The sequence below is a fragment of the Colobus angolensis genome, unplaced genomic scaffold (assembly GCF_000951035.1).
Source record: "Colobus angolensis palliatus isolate OR3802 unplaced genomic scaffold, Cang.pa_1.0 Scaffold231, whole genome shotgun sequence".
NCBI lineage: Eukaryota > Metazoa > Chordata > Mammalia > Primates > Cercopithecidae > Colobus > Colobus angolensis.
In genome coordinates, this window is record NW_012115500.1 from 1,440,176 (window position 1) to 1,454,163 (window position 13,988).

At 37.7% G+C, this 13,988-nt stretch overlaps 1 protein-coding gene across 3 annotated transcripts; it reads left to right on the forward strand.

Annotated features, from left to right (window-relative positions):
- Window positions 1–7,083: 7,083 nt before the first annotated feature.
- Window positions 7,084–11,692, forward strand: FABP7 (fatty acid binding protein 7, brain). Of its 3 annotated transcripts, none has more exons than XM_011944450.1 (4): window positions 7,084–7,468; window positions 7,890–8,062; window positions 8,713–8,814; window positions 11,340–11,692. In XM_011944450.1, exons 1-4 carry the CDS (start codon window positions 7,396–7,398, stop codon window positions 11,388–11,390), a joined length of 399 nt encoding a protein of 132 aa, XP_011799840.1. In that variant the 5' UTR covers window positions 7,084–7,395; the 3' UTR covers window positions 11,391–11,692. The 3 variants fall into 3 exon arrangements, with proteins under 3 accessions (XP_011799840.1, XP_011799841.1, XP_011799839.1); XM_011944451.1 differs by lacking the exon at window positions 11,340–11,692 and adding an exon at window positions 9,374–9,463 and having other exon boundaries at window positions 7,159–7,468; XM_011944449.1 differs by lacking the exon at window positions 11,340–11,692 and having other exon boundaries at window positions 7,159–7,468; window positions 8,713–10,507.
- Window positions 11,693–13,988: the final 2,296 nt, after the last annotated feature.

Consider the following 13,988-nt stretch of genomic DNA (forward strand, 5'->3'; position numbering starts at 1 on the left):
AACTTTGTGCCCAAAATAAACTATTGCACATGTAAAAGTTAATTCCTAGCATATTACATAACAATGTAAAACATTTTATGAAGATTAAAACCTATATTAGTATACAGGTTTTAAGAAAATATGTAGATGCACTGAACTAAATAAAAGGAAAATACAAATGATGAACATGCGATTCAGGAAGATGCTTACCTTGAGTTGCAGAAGGTAAGGAAATGGATGCAGGAATGTTTTCAAAGTCCCAGGCTTTGTTTTGAAAGGAGGATTCACATGTGGGTATTTATTACATTAATGAAAATAACTATGTAAGTAGCCAAATAAATGAAAATTGGACCTGCATGGTCAAGTGATAAGATTATCACACTAACCAAGGGGTATGATTAATATAACTTTGTGCTCCAGATAATCAGAATTTTCTCTTGGAGAAGGAGCTGTATTATATTAGAAAATACTTTAATAAGCAGTTAGTACTGAGGTCATGGATTAACAGGTGTCAAGGAAATAAAAGAGAAGGCTATATTACTCTGGATTAGAAATGAATAGGGATTTTGCTGTTGAAAACAAGGAGAAAGGAATGAGGATATCAGCATTTGAACAGGTTTTGTGTTTTTGCAATATTAACTGTGGCCTTCCTAAAACTTCAGAAAAAGTGCCAGACTCAAAAATGCCTCCTGTCCGGTAGTTTCTCTGTGGAAACAAAGGAATGACATAGAGTTCCACATCTGCCTATCATAGTTCAAAACAGCTTGAGCACATGAGGACAGAAAAGCAAACCATACCCTGACATTCTCCATTGGTAGCAGCAGCAGGAATCTTGAAGTGACCCGTGAAAACTCACCTCAGGGTTTTGAAGATACCATGATAACGACATGGACTTTCCAGGGAAATCCAAGCTTTCCCCAATAATGTTTTCTATCAGCTTTTAATTTCCTTTTATACGTTACAGATTCTACAATGTATAAAAGCAGCACTCCTCAAGACTCAATAGTCTTCAAAAATTGCTGCTGACTATAAGTTATAAATGATATATTTGTAACATAAATCATAACATAATTTATAAAATTAAATTCTATCTTCAGCTCTATTTCTAAAATTACATAAATATACAAAATGCATTATTATATGATTATGTAGCATCATTTTTCTTTCCTTTAATTATTAGCACTTTCTTGTAAGTACCGGAGAGGCAGAAATAAATGCATTCAGAAAATGTATTTGGTTTCAGAAACACCTTAACTTACACAGAATCTCTCATATTTATTTATGTCTACAAATGTTATTTTTAGGATATTAAATATTTCCAAAAGGATAGAAAATTAATAGACTGAGCAGAAAACCTAGGACGTTGTGGCATTTTCTTGAGTACCAAATGGAGACTTATCCGTCAACAGATTGAGGAATACAAACATTTGTAGTCATTCTCGTATTCTTAAAAACCACAGCAAAAATAGTGTAATCTTAATGGTTTCAACCAATCTGTTCGGTTAAAAAAGTTGCTTTGCAATGAAAGAAAAAGTAAAATAATGCCCCAATTTTCTTTTATTTTAATTTTATGCCACTAACATTCAAACAAACGCTTATAATACTATGTTTCCAGCAGCTATTGAATGAGAAATACTGCAGATTTCAATGGCCCGCTTGTAATTTACAATGATGTTATTGATCAAACCATATCAATAGCTTCTTCAACAAATTCTTTTGCAAATAATTGTTGCAAAGACTTAAATTTCAGTTAGAAAATATTTACAAGAGAATTATCTTTTTTTTAATGAGAATAAATACATTTCATTCATCTGGAGGTCCAAATGAACTAGTGGCTCTCTTGGAAGAAGACTTTTTAATGTCTTCAGGCATGTTCCCATAAAAGTTGATAGAGAGCTGATTAAATTTTGTGGATCTTGGAAATTTATATTATGATTAGGGATAGTCTTAATTGTAACACAGAGCTTTTCATGTTAACATTGGTTTAGCATATGTCATCTTTAAGGTGTTATAGGTCATATTTCTTCCTTGCTGCATAACACAAGACACTTTGATATAGAGGCAGTCTTGGCGTAAGCCACACACCATTTCTACAATCATCAGTAGGGTCAAGGAATTAGTAGTAGCATCAGTGGTCTTGTAGTCCTACTTTGTACATAGCACTGAAGAAATATAGAATCTAAATTTACTAATATGATTCTGACAGATTGCAACGTACTAGTTTACAAGTTAATAAGACATTAAATGCATTACATACATAGGATTTCAACTTAAGGTTTTGTTTTTCAATACAAAGTTCAGCCTTACCCCCAGACTGTCTATGTCAAAATCTTGATAAACTTGAAATTTCCATAAATATAAATCTTCCCAGATGATTCTAATGATCTTCCAGTTTTAGATACTACTACTATAGAATATTTTCAGACCCATACAATCTCTGTCTTTATTCTCTCCTTTTAACCAAAACATTTAAAAAAAGTTCATTTATCTGTGTGATGGATGGGGTGTGGTAGATTGACTTATCTGATTTATGCTCTGCAGAAGCAGCAGACTGTAAAACAGTATTTTCAAACTTCCCTATACTTACACTTGATTTAGGTTTTGCCTATTGCATATACTTATGCAATATTCTTGTGTAAGACTAGATTTCAAAATGTAAGTGGTGAGAGAGAATGCACACAAGTCATACATTTGCTGTTGAGATGCAGCGCATATGGTGTGGTTTCAGAATCAGTATTTCTGAGCAAAGCTCTCATTTCTAGGCAACAACTAGCAGGATATTTGGGAGCCAGCAGGTGGCAAAGCAGGTTCCTGATTTCCAGCTTCCCAATTATATAGAGATAACTGTTGCCTTAGCAGGTCAGTTTATGTGGTGGTGTTCTGGGAGTATTCCTGAAAGCTTAGCTCAGTCTAAAACTTGCTATTTCAACTCTTCCAAGTGTTATGTAAGCATCTAATTCCCTATATGTTGTCCTGTTTCTGTTAAAAATAGCTACGGTGGTTTCTGTAATCTTCAACTGATCCCAGATTAGTAACTTCCTTTTATAGCTACCTACCTGGTAATCATTACTCAATGTACAGAGTAGTCAACAGAGATCAGTAAACAAAAAAGATCTTCAAGGAATATAAGAACAAAAAAATCTGGCCACGCAAGGTGGCTCACGCCTGTAATACCAGCGCTTTGGGAGGCCGAGGAGGGTGGATCACGAGGTCAGGAGATCAAGACCATCCTGGCTAACATGGTGAAACCCCATCTCTACTAAAAATACAAAAAATTAGCTGGGCATGGTGGCAGGCACCTGTAGTCCCAGCTACTCGGGAGGCTGAGGTAGGAGAATGGCGTGAACCCTGGGAGGCAGAGCTTGCAGTGAGCTGAGATCATGCCACTGTACTCCAGCCTGGGTGACAGAGGAGACTCCATCTCAAAAAAAAAAAAGAAAAAATTGATTGATTTACAGGTGATAATAACCCATAGTAAACAGACCAGAGGATCTATAGAAAGGACAATTACTATTCATACTTATTGGCATCAGGCTTCCACATGTGGCATGGCACAAAACTCTCCTACTCTTGTATTACTAAATCCATCATGCATTTGAACGCTTACTAAAACTATTCTGTGTGCTTTCATTTCAAAGAAAAAAAACTAAAAACAGTGAGCCTTGATTTCCTCTTAAACATTAACATGATAGGATTAAAGAAGAGGCTTAGATATCTTTCTTTGGGGATCATATATATTGCAAAGAGAAGAAAAGTTCGGCTGAAAACTTAGATAAGATCATACGAACTTGAGTTTAAATTCTTATTTTTTGACCCTTTCTGGTTTTCTGTATATTTCTATATTTGTTCATATGTTTGGCATTTGTGGAGCACATATCAAGTGGACTTGATACTATGCTAGACAATAGTCATAGAGCGCAATGCAGAATAAAATTGATGTTTCAAGGAACTTGTGTTCTTAAGATGGGAGAAATATACCAAACAACTGATTATAAAAGTAACAGAAATTATGATATATGTGTAATACATAAATGAAATCATAGGATGACATAACCATAGGGTTTTGACCCAGTCTTCCTTGAGGAAATATTAACTGAAGTAAACCCTAAAAGTGAAGTTAATCAGGAGGCTGGAGAGAAGAGTTTTCTTGGCAGAGTTGTGGCATATGAGTGACCCGAGCAGAAGGAAGGTCCCAGGACTTTTTAATAATAAACCTGGAATATGCAAAAAGTTCTTTCCTCAGTCACTATGTCAGATCTAGAAGCAGGCTAAGAATGGAATATTTAAATAATGGGAGGTAAAAGGAGAGAAAACTGCAGAATATAGTAGAGAAATGAGAAGGACAGTTCTCCAAAATGCATCTTTCAAAGGGTATGCCATACTTGGAGATATATCTCCCTCTAACCTAGTCTATATTGCTCAGGCTGGACTGCAGTGGCACAATCAGCTCCCTGCAACTTCCACCTCCTGGGTTCAAGAAATTCTAATGCCTCGGCCACTTGAGTAATTAGGACTACAGGCATGTGCCACCACATCCCAACTAATTTTTGTACTTTTAGTAGAGAAGGGATTTCATCATGTTGCCCAGGCTGGTCTCGAACTCCTGAGCTCAACAGATCTGCCCACCTCTGCGTCTCAAAGAGCTGGGATTAGGGGCATGAGCCACCATGCCCGGCCAAGTCTACATTTTCTAAAATGCAATAAGATAAAAGTTACATATCACCAAGAGACAGAAAATTCACTCATTTTTTCCTACCCCCACACCTCTTCACACCATCATATTCCGTTACTGATATTGCATTTAGCCCTTGCTTGAAGATTGGAATCCTCATCCTTCCTGGGCAGGAGCTGGCTTAGCTGGTTGATTGGTAAGGGTGGGCATGATAAAATGTGTACCCATGAACAGACAGGTAAGCCCCTAGGGAGTGTCTGTACCATTGCTTCAGCAAAAACAGTTTGTCTGATCTTCCTGAGGAGAGCAAAGATCACCTGGGGGCCATCAAGCAGATGGTGCAGAAGCAAAACTCTCTTATCAGAGGAATTCGGAAGTAAGTAGACTTCCCTATTATCTAAAACAGGTATCTGGTTGCAGGTTTCTTTCCCAAACATTTGTAACTAACTAGAATTTCTATATATCTCCAGGATACATGTGAATCACAACTCATTGTGCAACCCTTGCTGACATTAAGGCACCAAAATGTCTACAAATGTAATCATTTATCATGACCTAAGTGGCTGATATGATCTAAATTACCCTTAGGATCCTCCTTTAAGGACCATAAATACTCCTAAGGAAAAATCCACTGCTGCACACTCAGTCCTCTTAGTGAGGTGCCCACTGCACTCTTCTGGAGAATTCTTTCTATCTAATAAAACTTTTCTTTTTAAATCTATACTAGCATCTGTAAATTCTTTTTGCCAACCCTTAAGTTGACCACTTTCCAATGCCAGGGTTCTGACACCTTGCCCGGCATTACCTATTATGGGAGAGACTGTGGGCCAATGGTCCTTTTATTGTGTAATTACATTTCATTTCCAGCTACAGAGATATTCAATTACTATTTTATTCTTTGTAATTTGGTAAGAGAGAACCTCAGGCAGCAAGTACAAGATATCCCAGCTTTTTGAGCTGAACCAATGTATGCCTTCCATGTATTGATTTATATTTTTATATTTAATTTTATATTTTTGACTGCACTTCCTGGCTCCCTAAAATGTATAAAACCAAACTGTAACCTGACTGCCTTGGGACCACTTTCTCAAGGCTTCTCGGGTTTGTGTTTTCCCTGGGCCTCAGTTGCTCATATTGGTTCAGAGTAAACCTCTGTAAAATGTTTTACAGAGTTTGGTTTTTCTAGTAACAAGGCAAAAGAGATAGGCCTTGACATCAAGTTTGATTTTAGTGGTTAAGTATTAGAAATGATTCAGAGGTCTCTGGTTTGTACAGTCACAAATAAAGTGAAAATTGGAAGAAAAGCAGTTGTGAAGGAAGACTACAGTTTTTATTAAACAAGCACCCTTGAGACACCAAAGAAGACGCATGTAGGCGCCAGTTAGGGTAGGAGGGCCTTCCGAGCCTTATCTGTTGGATCTGGTGTGGAATGGGTAGAAATGTGCTGAGCTGCAGTTTAATTAGCAGGGAAGAGAGAAGGGCAGGGAATACTAAGTCGGATTCTCCTGCTCTGTCCCCAGGAGAGGCAGGTAAACTGCTTTCATTGCTGGTCCGCACTAGTAAGGCAGGAAGGAATCTCTTTGGGTGAAGGGGAGTTTCAGAGACTTCCTGTAAATACTCTACTTAGAACCCTCAAGGTATTTGCCATTCTTGGGGAACCCTGAGTCAGGGCAAATTGAAACAAAGTTCTTCTGATTCCTACTGCTCCTCCAGTTCCTGCCCTTCCCCATCACTAACTCCCAACAAATGTACAATGTATGCAGATTGTATGTATGTAGATGTGGCCTCAGGAAATCAAAAGGTCCTAGAATGCAGGTAATTTAAAGTCTTACCCAATAATCTTCTGTCCAGTTTTTCCACATGGATTCTATAATCTATTCAAGGAGGTGGGGGAAGAGCATTCTTTTCTTTATTTTTGTACCTCATTAGTAAGTCCTAACCATACTCTTCCTTAGATCCCTTTTCCAACTCAGTCTTGTTCTCACATTTTTAGAAAGGACAACGGGATCTTTAAATTCTCTCGGTTTGTGTTGGGAAAGGACCCAAATTAGTGTGCTTCCTCATTGACAGTCAGAGTAGCCTTCAAGCAGTATATCTAGGGAAGGCATTTACACCTCCTCCCCCTCCTCTTTTTCAGTTTGGCATACTCTAGCCTGCATTTTGCTCTCCCTGTAACAATGAGAGAAAATAACACACACTATTCACTCTTCTTTGTCTGCAAAGTCTGGCATTTCAGTGGTTTTCTTTAAGGGAGTCCTCATTTGTGACCAGCTTTGCCATTAACGGAAATCAATCTGAATGCCCCATTGTGCATCTTCTTTCTTTCCTTGCAGTCTGAGATTGCCTTTGCCAAGTTTTTTCTCACTGAACTTGAAAGACCTTCTCTCATTTTCCCGTTCCCTGCCTCCAGCCCCATTGAATCCCTGCAGAGCTTTCTCAGGCATAAGGGCTGTAGTGTGACGATTGGGAGGAACTCGACCTACTCTGCTAACCCAGTGGCCTGAGCCAATCACAAAGAGGATTGGAGCTTCACTCCTTCCCTTCTCCTCCCTCTGTGACAGCCTCTTGGAAAGAGGGACACTGGAGGGGTGTGTTTGCAATTTAAATCATTGGATTTTTGCCCACCTTCTTTCCAAATAAGAAGGCAGGAGCTGCTTGCTGATGTGTAAAGGGTCTTCTGAGCGGCAGTGGCAATTAGACCAGAATATCCTCCCTCCTGTCTCTAAAGAGGGGAACGGGCAAGGATGGTGGAGGCTTTCTGTGCTACCTGGAAGCTGACCGACAGTCAGAACTTTGATGAGTACATGAAGGCTCTAGGTAGGTAACAATAAGAACGGCTGTTCTCTTCTTATCGTGCTGCTTTAGATACTTGCAGATTCCATTTTTCACTCATCATGTCAGCAAGAGGCAAAGACAGATCACATTGTCCTGATCAGATGCTAGGCTATGCATTTTCCACTGAATGGATTTTTAATGTGGCACTTGTTTGCCTTCTTACCCAGGGCCAAAAACACAGAGCATCTGCTATTCTGTGGAGAAAGTGAAGCTTCTCTGACTTTTTTGGTTTTCTTCTGCATCCACTGATGATCACAGTAGTGTTTTACATGATTAATGGCTAATCATGTTCTAATGAAACTTACACTTTAGAACCTGGATTCCAGAATCAGAAAGCAGATTCTTGCTTTGTGAGCTATTTTGGAAGTTGCTGCAGACTGTACTGTTCCCTTTGCTATTTTAGGTGTGGGCTTTGCCACTAGGCAGGTGGGAAATGTGACCAAACCAACAGTAATTATCAGTCAGGAAGGAGATAAAGTGGTCATCAGGACTCTCAGCACATTCAAGAACACGGAGATTAGTTTCCACCTGGGAGAAGAGTTTGATGAAACCACTGCAGATGATAGAAACTGTAAGGTGAGAAACTGCTTCTTCTCCAGAGTGGGGATGGGGAGGGGGGAATAAAGATAAAGATTTCCAATGCATGTTTTTTTTTTTTTTTTTAAGATGTTGGAAAGTGTAGAATATTTTCAATATTTCAATCCAAGGAGAAATACACCAAAGTTAGTTTAGTGTGCATATGTTATATTTTGAACAATGGGTACTTGCTATAGCATAAATCTCAATTGTATTTGTCTCTTACCATATACTGTTCACATTTTATATCAAGCTTGTATTTCAGAAAACATTTGATAAAGTTTGTTTGAAAGAGAGAGTGCATTTTGTTTAATTCCCCAGGTTGCCTCAGATTGACTAGATTGACTAAATGGGCAGTTTGCCTCATTCTAAGGCTTTCTTTAGAAGGACGACTAGCTGCAAAGCACTAGTTTGGGATTTTTGTTTTTAAAATATTAAATTTTTGTTATTTAGATGTATATTTTTAATCAAATTATGAATTATTCAAATTTACATAATAATCTAGAAGTAATAGAGATAACAATAGGATAATTAATTGATCATGATTTATTCAATTACACAATTCTTTCAAAAATCACATCATTTGTCTTCCGTATCAGAAATCTGAATTGTATTTATTGCTATGTTTTGCATTTCATTGTTGGTTTCAGTCTGTTGTTAGCCTGGATGGAGACAAACTTGTTCACGTACAGAAATGGGATGGCAAAGAAACAAATTTTGTAAGAGAAATTAAGGATGGCAAAATGGTTATGGTAAGTAATGACAGTTCTCCATTCTTCCTTGTTTTTTACTCCTCTCTCCACACCTCTCACCTCCTTCCCTCTTCCTTCCTCCCCCTTCCATTCTTCCTCCTTCCTTCCTTCTTTAATAATACATCACTGGCAAGGTTCTTTAACTATATATAAAACAGGGGAAACAAAAAGATCCTAGTTAATTGTCTTCTTCAGCTCAACAATTTTGATTGCAGAAAAAGAGAACATTTCATGTGTAGTTAAAAAAATAAAAGTTGCCATTGATTTGTCTAAAACTGTGTCAAAAGATTTTTTTGTAGGATAACTATGGATGTCTCTCAAATAAAATTTAAATATAAAGCCCATAATCACTGAAATATATAAAGATAATTGCTATTATAAGAGAATCTCAGACAGATGACTTTATAGCTCCTGTAATAAGAGATCTTTAGTTTATATTTTAATTTATAAAGTTACAAAAGTTCAGCGCAGATAATTTAGAATATAACAGAAAAGTATAACATAAAAGTTAAAATCTCCTCTAATTTCTCATCAGAGATAACCTTTTTTTTTTTTTAAGATGAAATCTTGCTCTGTCACCCAGACTGGAGTGTAGGGGTGCAATCTCGGCTCACTGCAACCTCCACTTCATGGGCTCAAGCGATTCAACAACCTCAGTCTCCCAAGTAGCTGGGAATACAGGTGCAAGCCACCAACGCCAGGCTATTTTTTAAATATTTTTGTAGAGACGGGGTTTTGCCATGTTGCCCAAGCTGGTTTACAACTCTTGAGCTCAAAGTGATGCTCCTGCCTCCTGCCTCGGCCTCCCAAAGTGCTGGAATTACAGGCCTGCGCCAAGGCTCCTGACTCCCGTAGAGAACCATTTTGTCATTACTTCTTTCCAGTTTTTTCTTGAATGCATAATATGCCTTTTAAACATATATATTTAATACTAGGTAGCCATTAAAAATATTTGTTTCAATCACCCTCTTCTTACTTACTAGGAATTATCTGTAAAAGAGGATGTATTAGTGTCCTAAGGCTGCCACAACAAAGTACCACAAACTTGGTGGCTTAAAACAACAAAAGTGAATTTTCTCAGTTCTGAAGTCTAGATCCCTGAAATCAAGGCGACCCTAGTGCCACTGTCCTTCTGTGGGCCCCCTCCCTTGCTTCTTCCTACTTCCTGGGTGGCTCTTGGCAATCCTTGAGGTTGTTGGGCTTATAGTCGTATCACTCTGATCCATTTCTGACTCCATCTTTACAAGACTTTTTCCCTGTCTGTTTTTGTCCTAAATTGATCAAACATAAAATAATTAACAAATAATTTCTCTAACGATGGAGTAGTATCACAAACGAGAAGAAATATTATGCCTTGACCAAGTCCTCCTCAGACACTTTTTGTGTGACCTGCAATGGTATATTGATGATACTGACATAGGTGGGCAGGCTCATTCAATTTTGGAGGAGGGTGTGAGAATGCTTTACACAGTCCTTGTAAGATGACAGCAGAGAAAGTTTTGTTGTTTAAGAATGGGGACTCATGTTCCCTTCTCGATTTGACTACTGTAATGAGCACTGTTCTACACTGAGATATTCATGTTTCTGTGGAGATGGAGGTGGGGAGCAGAGGGACAGTTTTCCTTTAATGTTAAAGGATATTTGCTCACATTTTTTGGCAACAATCGACATAAGAAAGGACTCATTTCTAAAAGATTCGCTCTGAAGTTCTCCTTTATGCTTTTACCTCCATTTTTTTTTTTTTTTTTTGCTTGAACACAGAAAAGTAGATAGCTCAACCGTGGCCTGCATGACTACCATCAGGCAAGATTGAGTTCAAAAAGGAAGATTAAAGCAATAATTACAAGGATATACTATACTCCTGAACATCCCATCAATACATGAAAACAATGAGCACTAAAACCCCCTAAGTTCTGTAGAGTGGTTTTATAGCAACTCTTCAAGTTAGATTTGACATTAGAGTAACGGAGCTGATGTTCCACATCCTATCCAGCTACCTACCTGGGTTCACATAGGCTAAGCCATGACAACCAAAGCAAGAAGAACATTTGTACCTTTACATTTTCCTATTGATTTTGGAACAAGTCATTCCAAATACCATCAGCTCAAATGATTGGATTTTCTAATGACTGTTCAAAATTTATCTAGGTTATGAATTGAAAACTGTTATGTAAACCTATTATACAACTCATTCACTTTTAAAGCAGATAGCTGAGAAAAGAATATAGACACTCCATTTCTCACACTTAATCTGCTCAATTACCCTGATAATTTAAGGCTAAAGGAATTCTTTTGACCTGAATCTAAATTGCTAATCTCAGTTTTTGTTTCATTCTCATTTCAGAGACATAAACTATATTATCAATATAGAGTATCTTTTCAAGATGTAAAATGTTTATGCAGCATTTAATGTTTGTAAATGTCATTCTTTCGCATAATACTTAGATCACATATATGATGATCTTTAAAATTCAGTGACTGATGTTCGTGTATAAAAAGATTTCATTATCTTTTGAACCTTGCAGACACTTACTTTTGGCGATGTGGTTGCTGTTCGCCACTATGAGAAGGCATAAAAAAGTTCCTGTCTGGGCTTGGAAGAGCTCTTCAGTTTTTCTCTTTCCTCAAGTCTCAGTGCTATCCTATTACAGCATGGCTAATCATTAATTAGAAGGTTATCCTTGGTGTGGAAGTGGAAAATCGTGATTTAAAAACTTGTTACTCCAAGCAACTAGCCCAATTTTAATCTGAAAATTTATCATGTTTTATAATTTGAATTAAAGTTTTGTCCCTGCCCTTTTTTTATAAACAACTGAATATATTTTATAATTTCTTTTGGAATGTAAATCAAATTTGAATAAAAATCTTACATGTGAAATTTTGTTGTTGTTTTTAATATCATTAATCTGGCTAAGAACTCTATATTAAGACAATTTTAAGTAAAATAGTCACTCTTACAGCATAAAGTAAGGCTGAAAAGGTAGCACTTTGTTTAAAATATTAATTTAAAAAATAAACAAAAGCCTTAGAAAATATGGAAATGCCACAGTTTTGGTTGAGCCTTCCATGAAGAATCTGTGATAGTTAAATTCATTTGGCCAGGACCCAGAGATGCCTTGTATAGTGGGCTGGGCTATGGAAGTGGTGTCTTGTTTTTTCTTATTTTTTTTTTTTTTGAGATGAAGTTTCACTCTTGTTGCCCAGGCTGGAGTGCAGTGGCACCATCTCGGCTCACTGCAACCTCTGCCTCCCGGCTTCAAGTAATTCTCTTACCTCAGCCTCCTGAGTAGCTGGGATTACAGGCACCCGCCAACACATATGACCAATTTTTGTACATTTAGTAGAGACGGGGTTTCACCATGTTGACGTGGCTGGTCTTGATCTTCTGACCTCAGGTGATCCACCTGCCTTGGCCTCCCAAAGTGCTGGGATTACAGGCATGAGCCACTGCGCCCAGTGGAAGTGATGTCTTTAGAAGAAACAGTTTGAAGAAACAAAACGATGTATATCAAAATGTCTTATTAAAAGGTAAATATAATAAAAATATCATGTAATCAAAATTTCTTATTGAAAGGCAATAGAGAAAGGGAGTGAATTTTATCCTGGATTATAAAAAATGTTTCTCCAGACAACTAAACTGAGTTGGATAAAGTCAGTGAGAATGCAAATGGAGTGTTGTGCATGAAGACACTGAAAATTTCAGGATCCGCGGAGCAGGGCAGGATGAAGAAAGGGAAGGTGATTGAGTTGACCAAACCAAATTAAATACCTGTTTGTATCTGGCTAGGGTCTGAATTTGTAAAATACAAACAAACAAATATTATTACATATTTCATCATTTATGAAATACCTTTTATACATTTTCTCAACTGTACAATGTTTAGCAAGAAGGCAGGTATTATTTATTTTTACTTTACCAATAAGAAAATTGAAGTTTAGATTTGCATGTCCAAGTTCTCATGACTAGTAAATAATATTGAGAGCTGCAAATCCTGCAATATTTCCCTCTTTTTCCTCTCCAAAATTAATATTTCAGCTAACTTTTCTTCTGAAACAAAAACACAAGATTTTATTCTCCCTGATCATTCCTTTTCTTTGTTAGCCTCTTGGGAGGCTAGGGAGGTAAATTTATTTCAGCACTTATATGTAATACTGTATTTATTTTTAATCAGCCCAGTGTTTTCAGCAAGTTTTTATAAATTAATTCAAAGTTCAATTAACTGGCCGGGCATGGTGGCTCACACTTGTAATCCTAGCACCAGCACTTTGGGAGGCCGAGGCAGGTGGATCACGTGAGGCCAGGAGTTCAAGACCAGCCTGGCCAACATGGCGAAACCCTGTCACTACTAAAAATACAAAAATTAGCCAGGTGTGATGGTGCATTTCTGTAATCCCAGCTACTCATGAGGCTGAGTTACAAGAATCGCTTGAGCTGGGTGGTGGAGGTTGCAGTGAGCCAAGACTGTGTCACTGCACTATGGCCTGGGTGACACAGAAAGACTCTGTCTCAAAAGAAAAAAAAAAAAAGTTCAATTAGCTTACAGCTATAAGTATGAGAAAATTTTCTTTTTTTTTTTTTCCGCTAAGAGATGGGGTCTTGCTTAGTTGCCCAATCTAGTCTCAAACTCCTGGGCTCAAGCAATCCTCCTACTTCAGCCTCCTGAATAGCTAGGACTACTGGCACACACCACTGCACTCAGTTTACCTGTCTTTAAAAGCATGAAACAGAACATAAACAGGGTGTTGGCTCCAACTGTTCCGACGGCCACTAACTCTGCTTCTAGTGGAGGGCTGCTTAACTTGGGATTCCAGCCTACGCTCTACCAGAAGCTCAGATTCTGGCCTCTCTCTTATTAAAGATACAAAGCCAAAGACAGAGATTTATCTTTAGTTCATTATAATGAAGCCAAATAACACTGGCACCAGTTTCCATAACAGCTGTCTCACAGAGTGAGGAATGAAAAGGTTTTTGGGTGGCCTAAATGGGAAACAAAGATGCAATGGTCTGAAAGATCAAGGGTTGCAGTGGTAGAACAAATGCATTTTAAGGGGGAAGACAATTAACATGTTTGCTTCCTAAATTTTTCTGGGTAGTCGCAAATCATTTTTCTTCAAACCAAATTCTATTTCACACTGTCTATCTGTCAGTGCACTAACTTTTCTGGTTTGCCGTC

What these genes read in the sequence shown, in the direction of transcription:
- FABP7 (XM_011944449.1), top strand. Translation starts at nt 7,396, where the DNA reads ATGGTGGAGGCTTTCTGTGCTACCTGGAAGCTGACCGACAGTCAGAAC. An exon ending in TGAGTACATGAAGGCTCTAG is followed by an intron (nt 7,469 to 7,889) that starts GTAGGTAACAAT and finishes TTGCTATTTTAG; the next exon opens with GTGTGGGCTTTGCCACTAGG. An exon ending in CAGATGATAGAAACTGTAAG is followed by an intron (nt 8,063 to 8,712) that starts GTGAGAAACTGC and finishes TGTTGGTTTCAG; the next exon opens with TCTGTTGTTAGCCTGGATGG.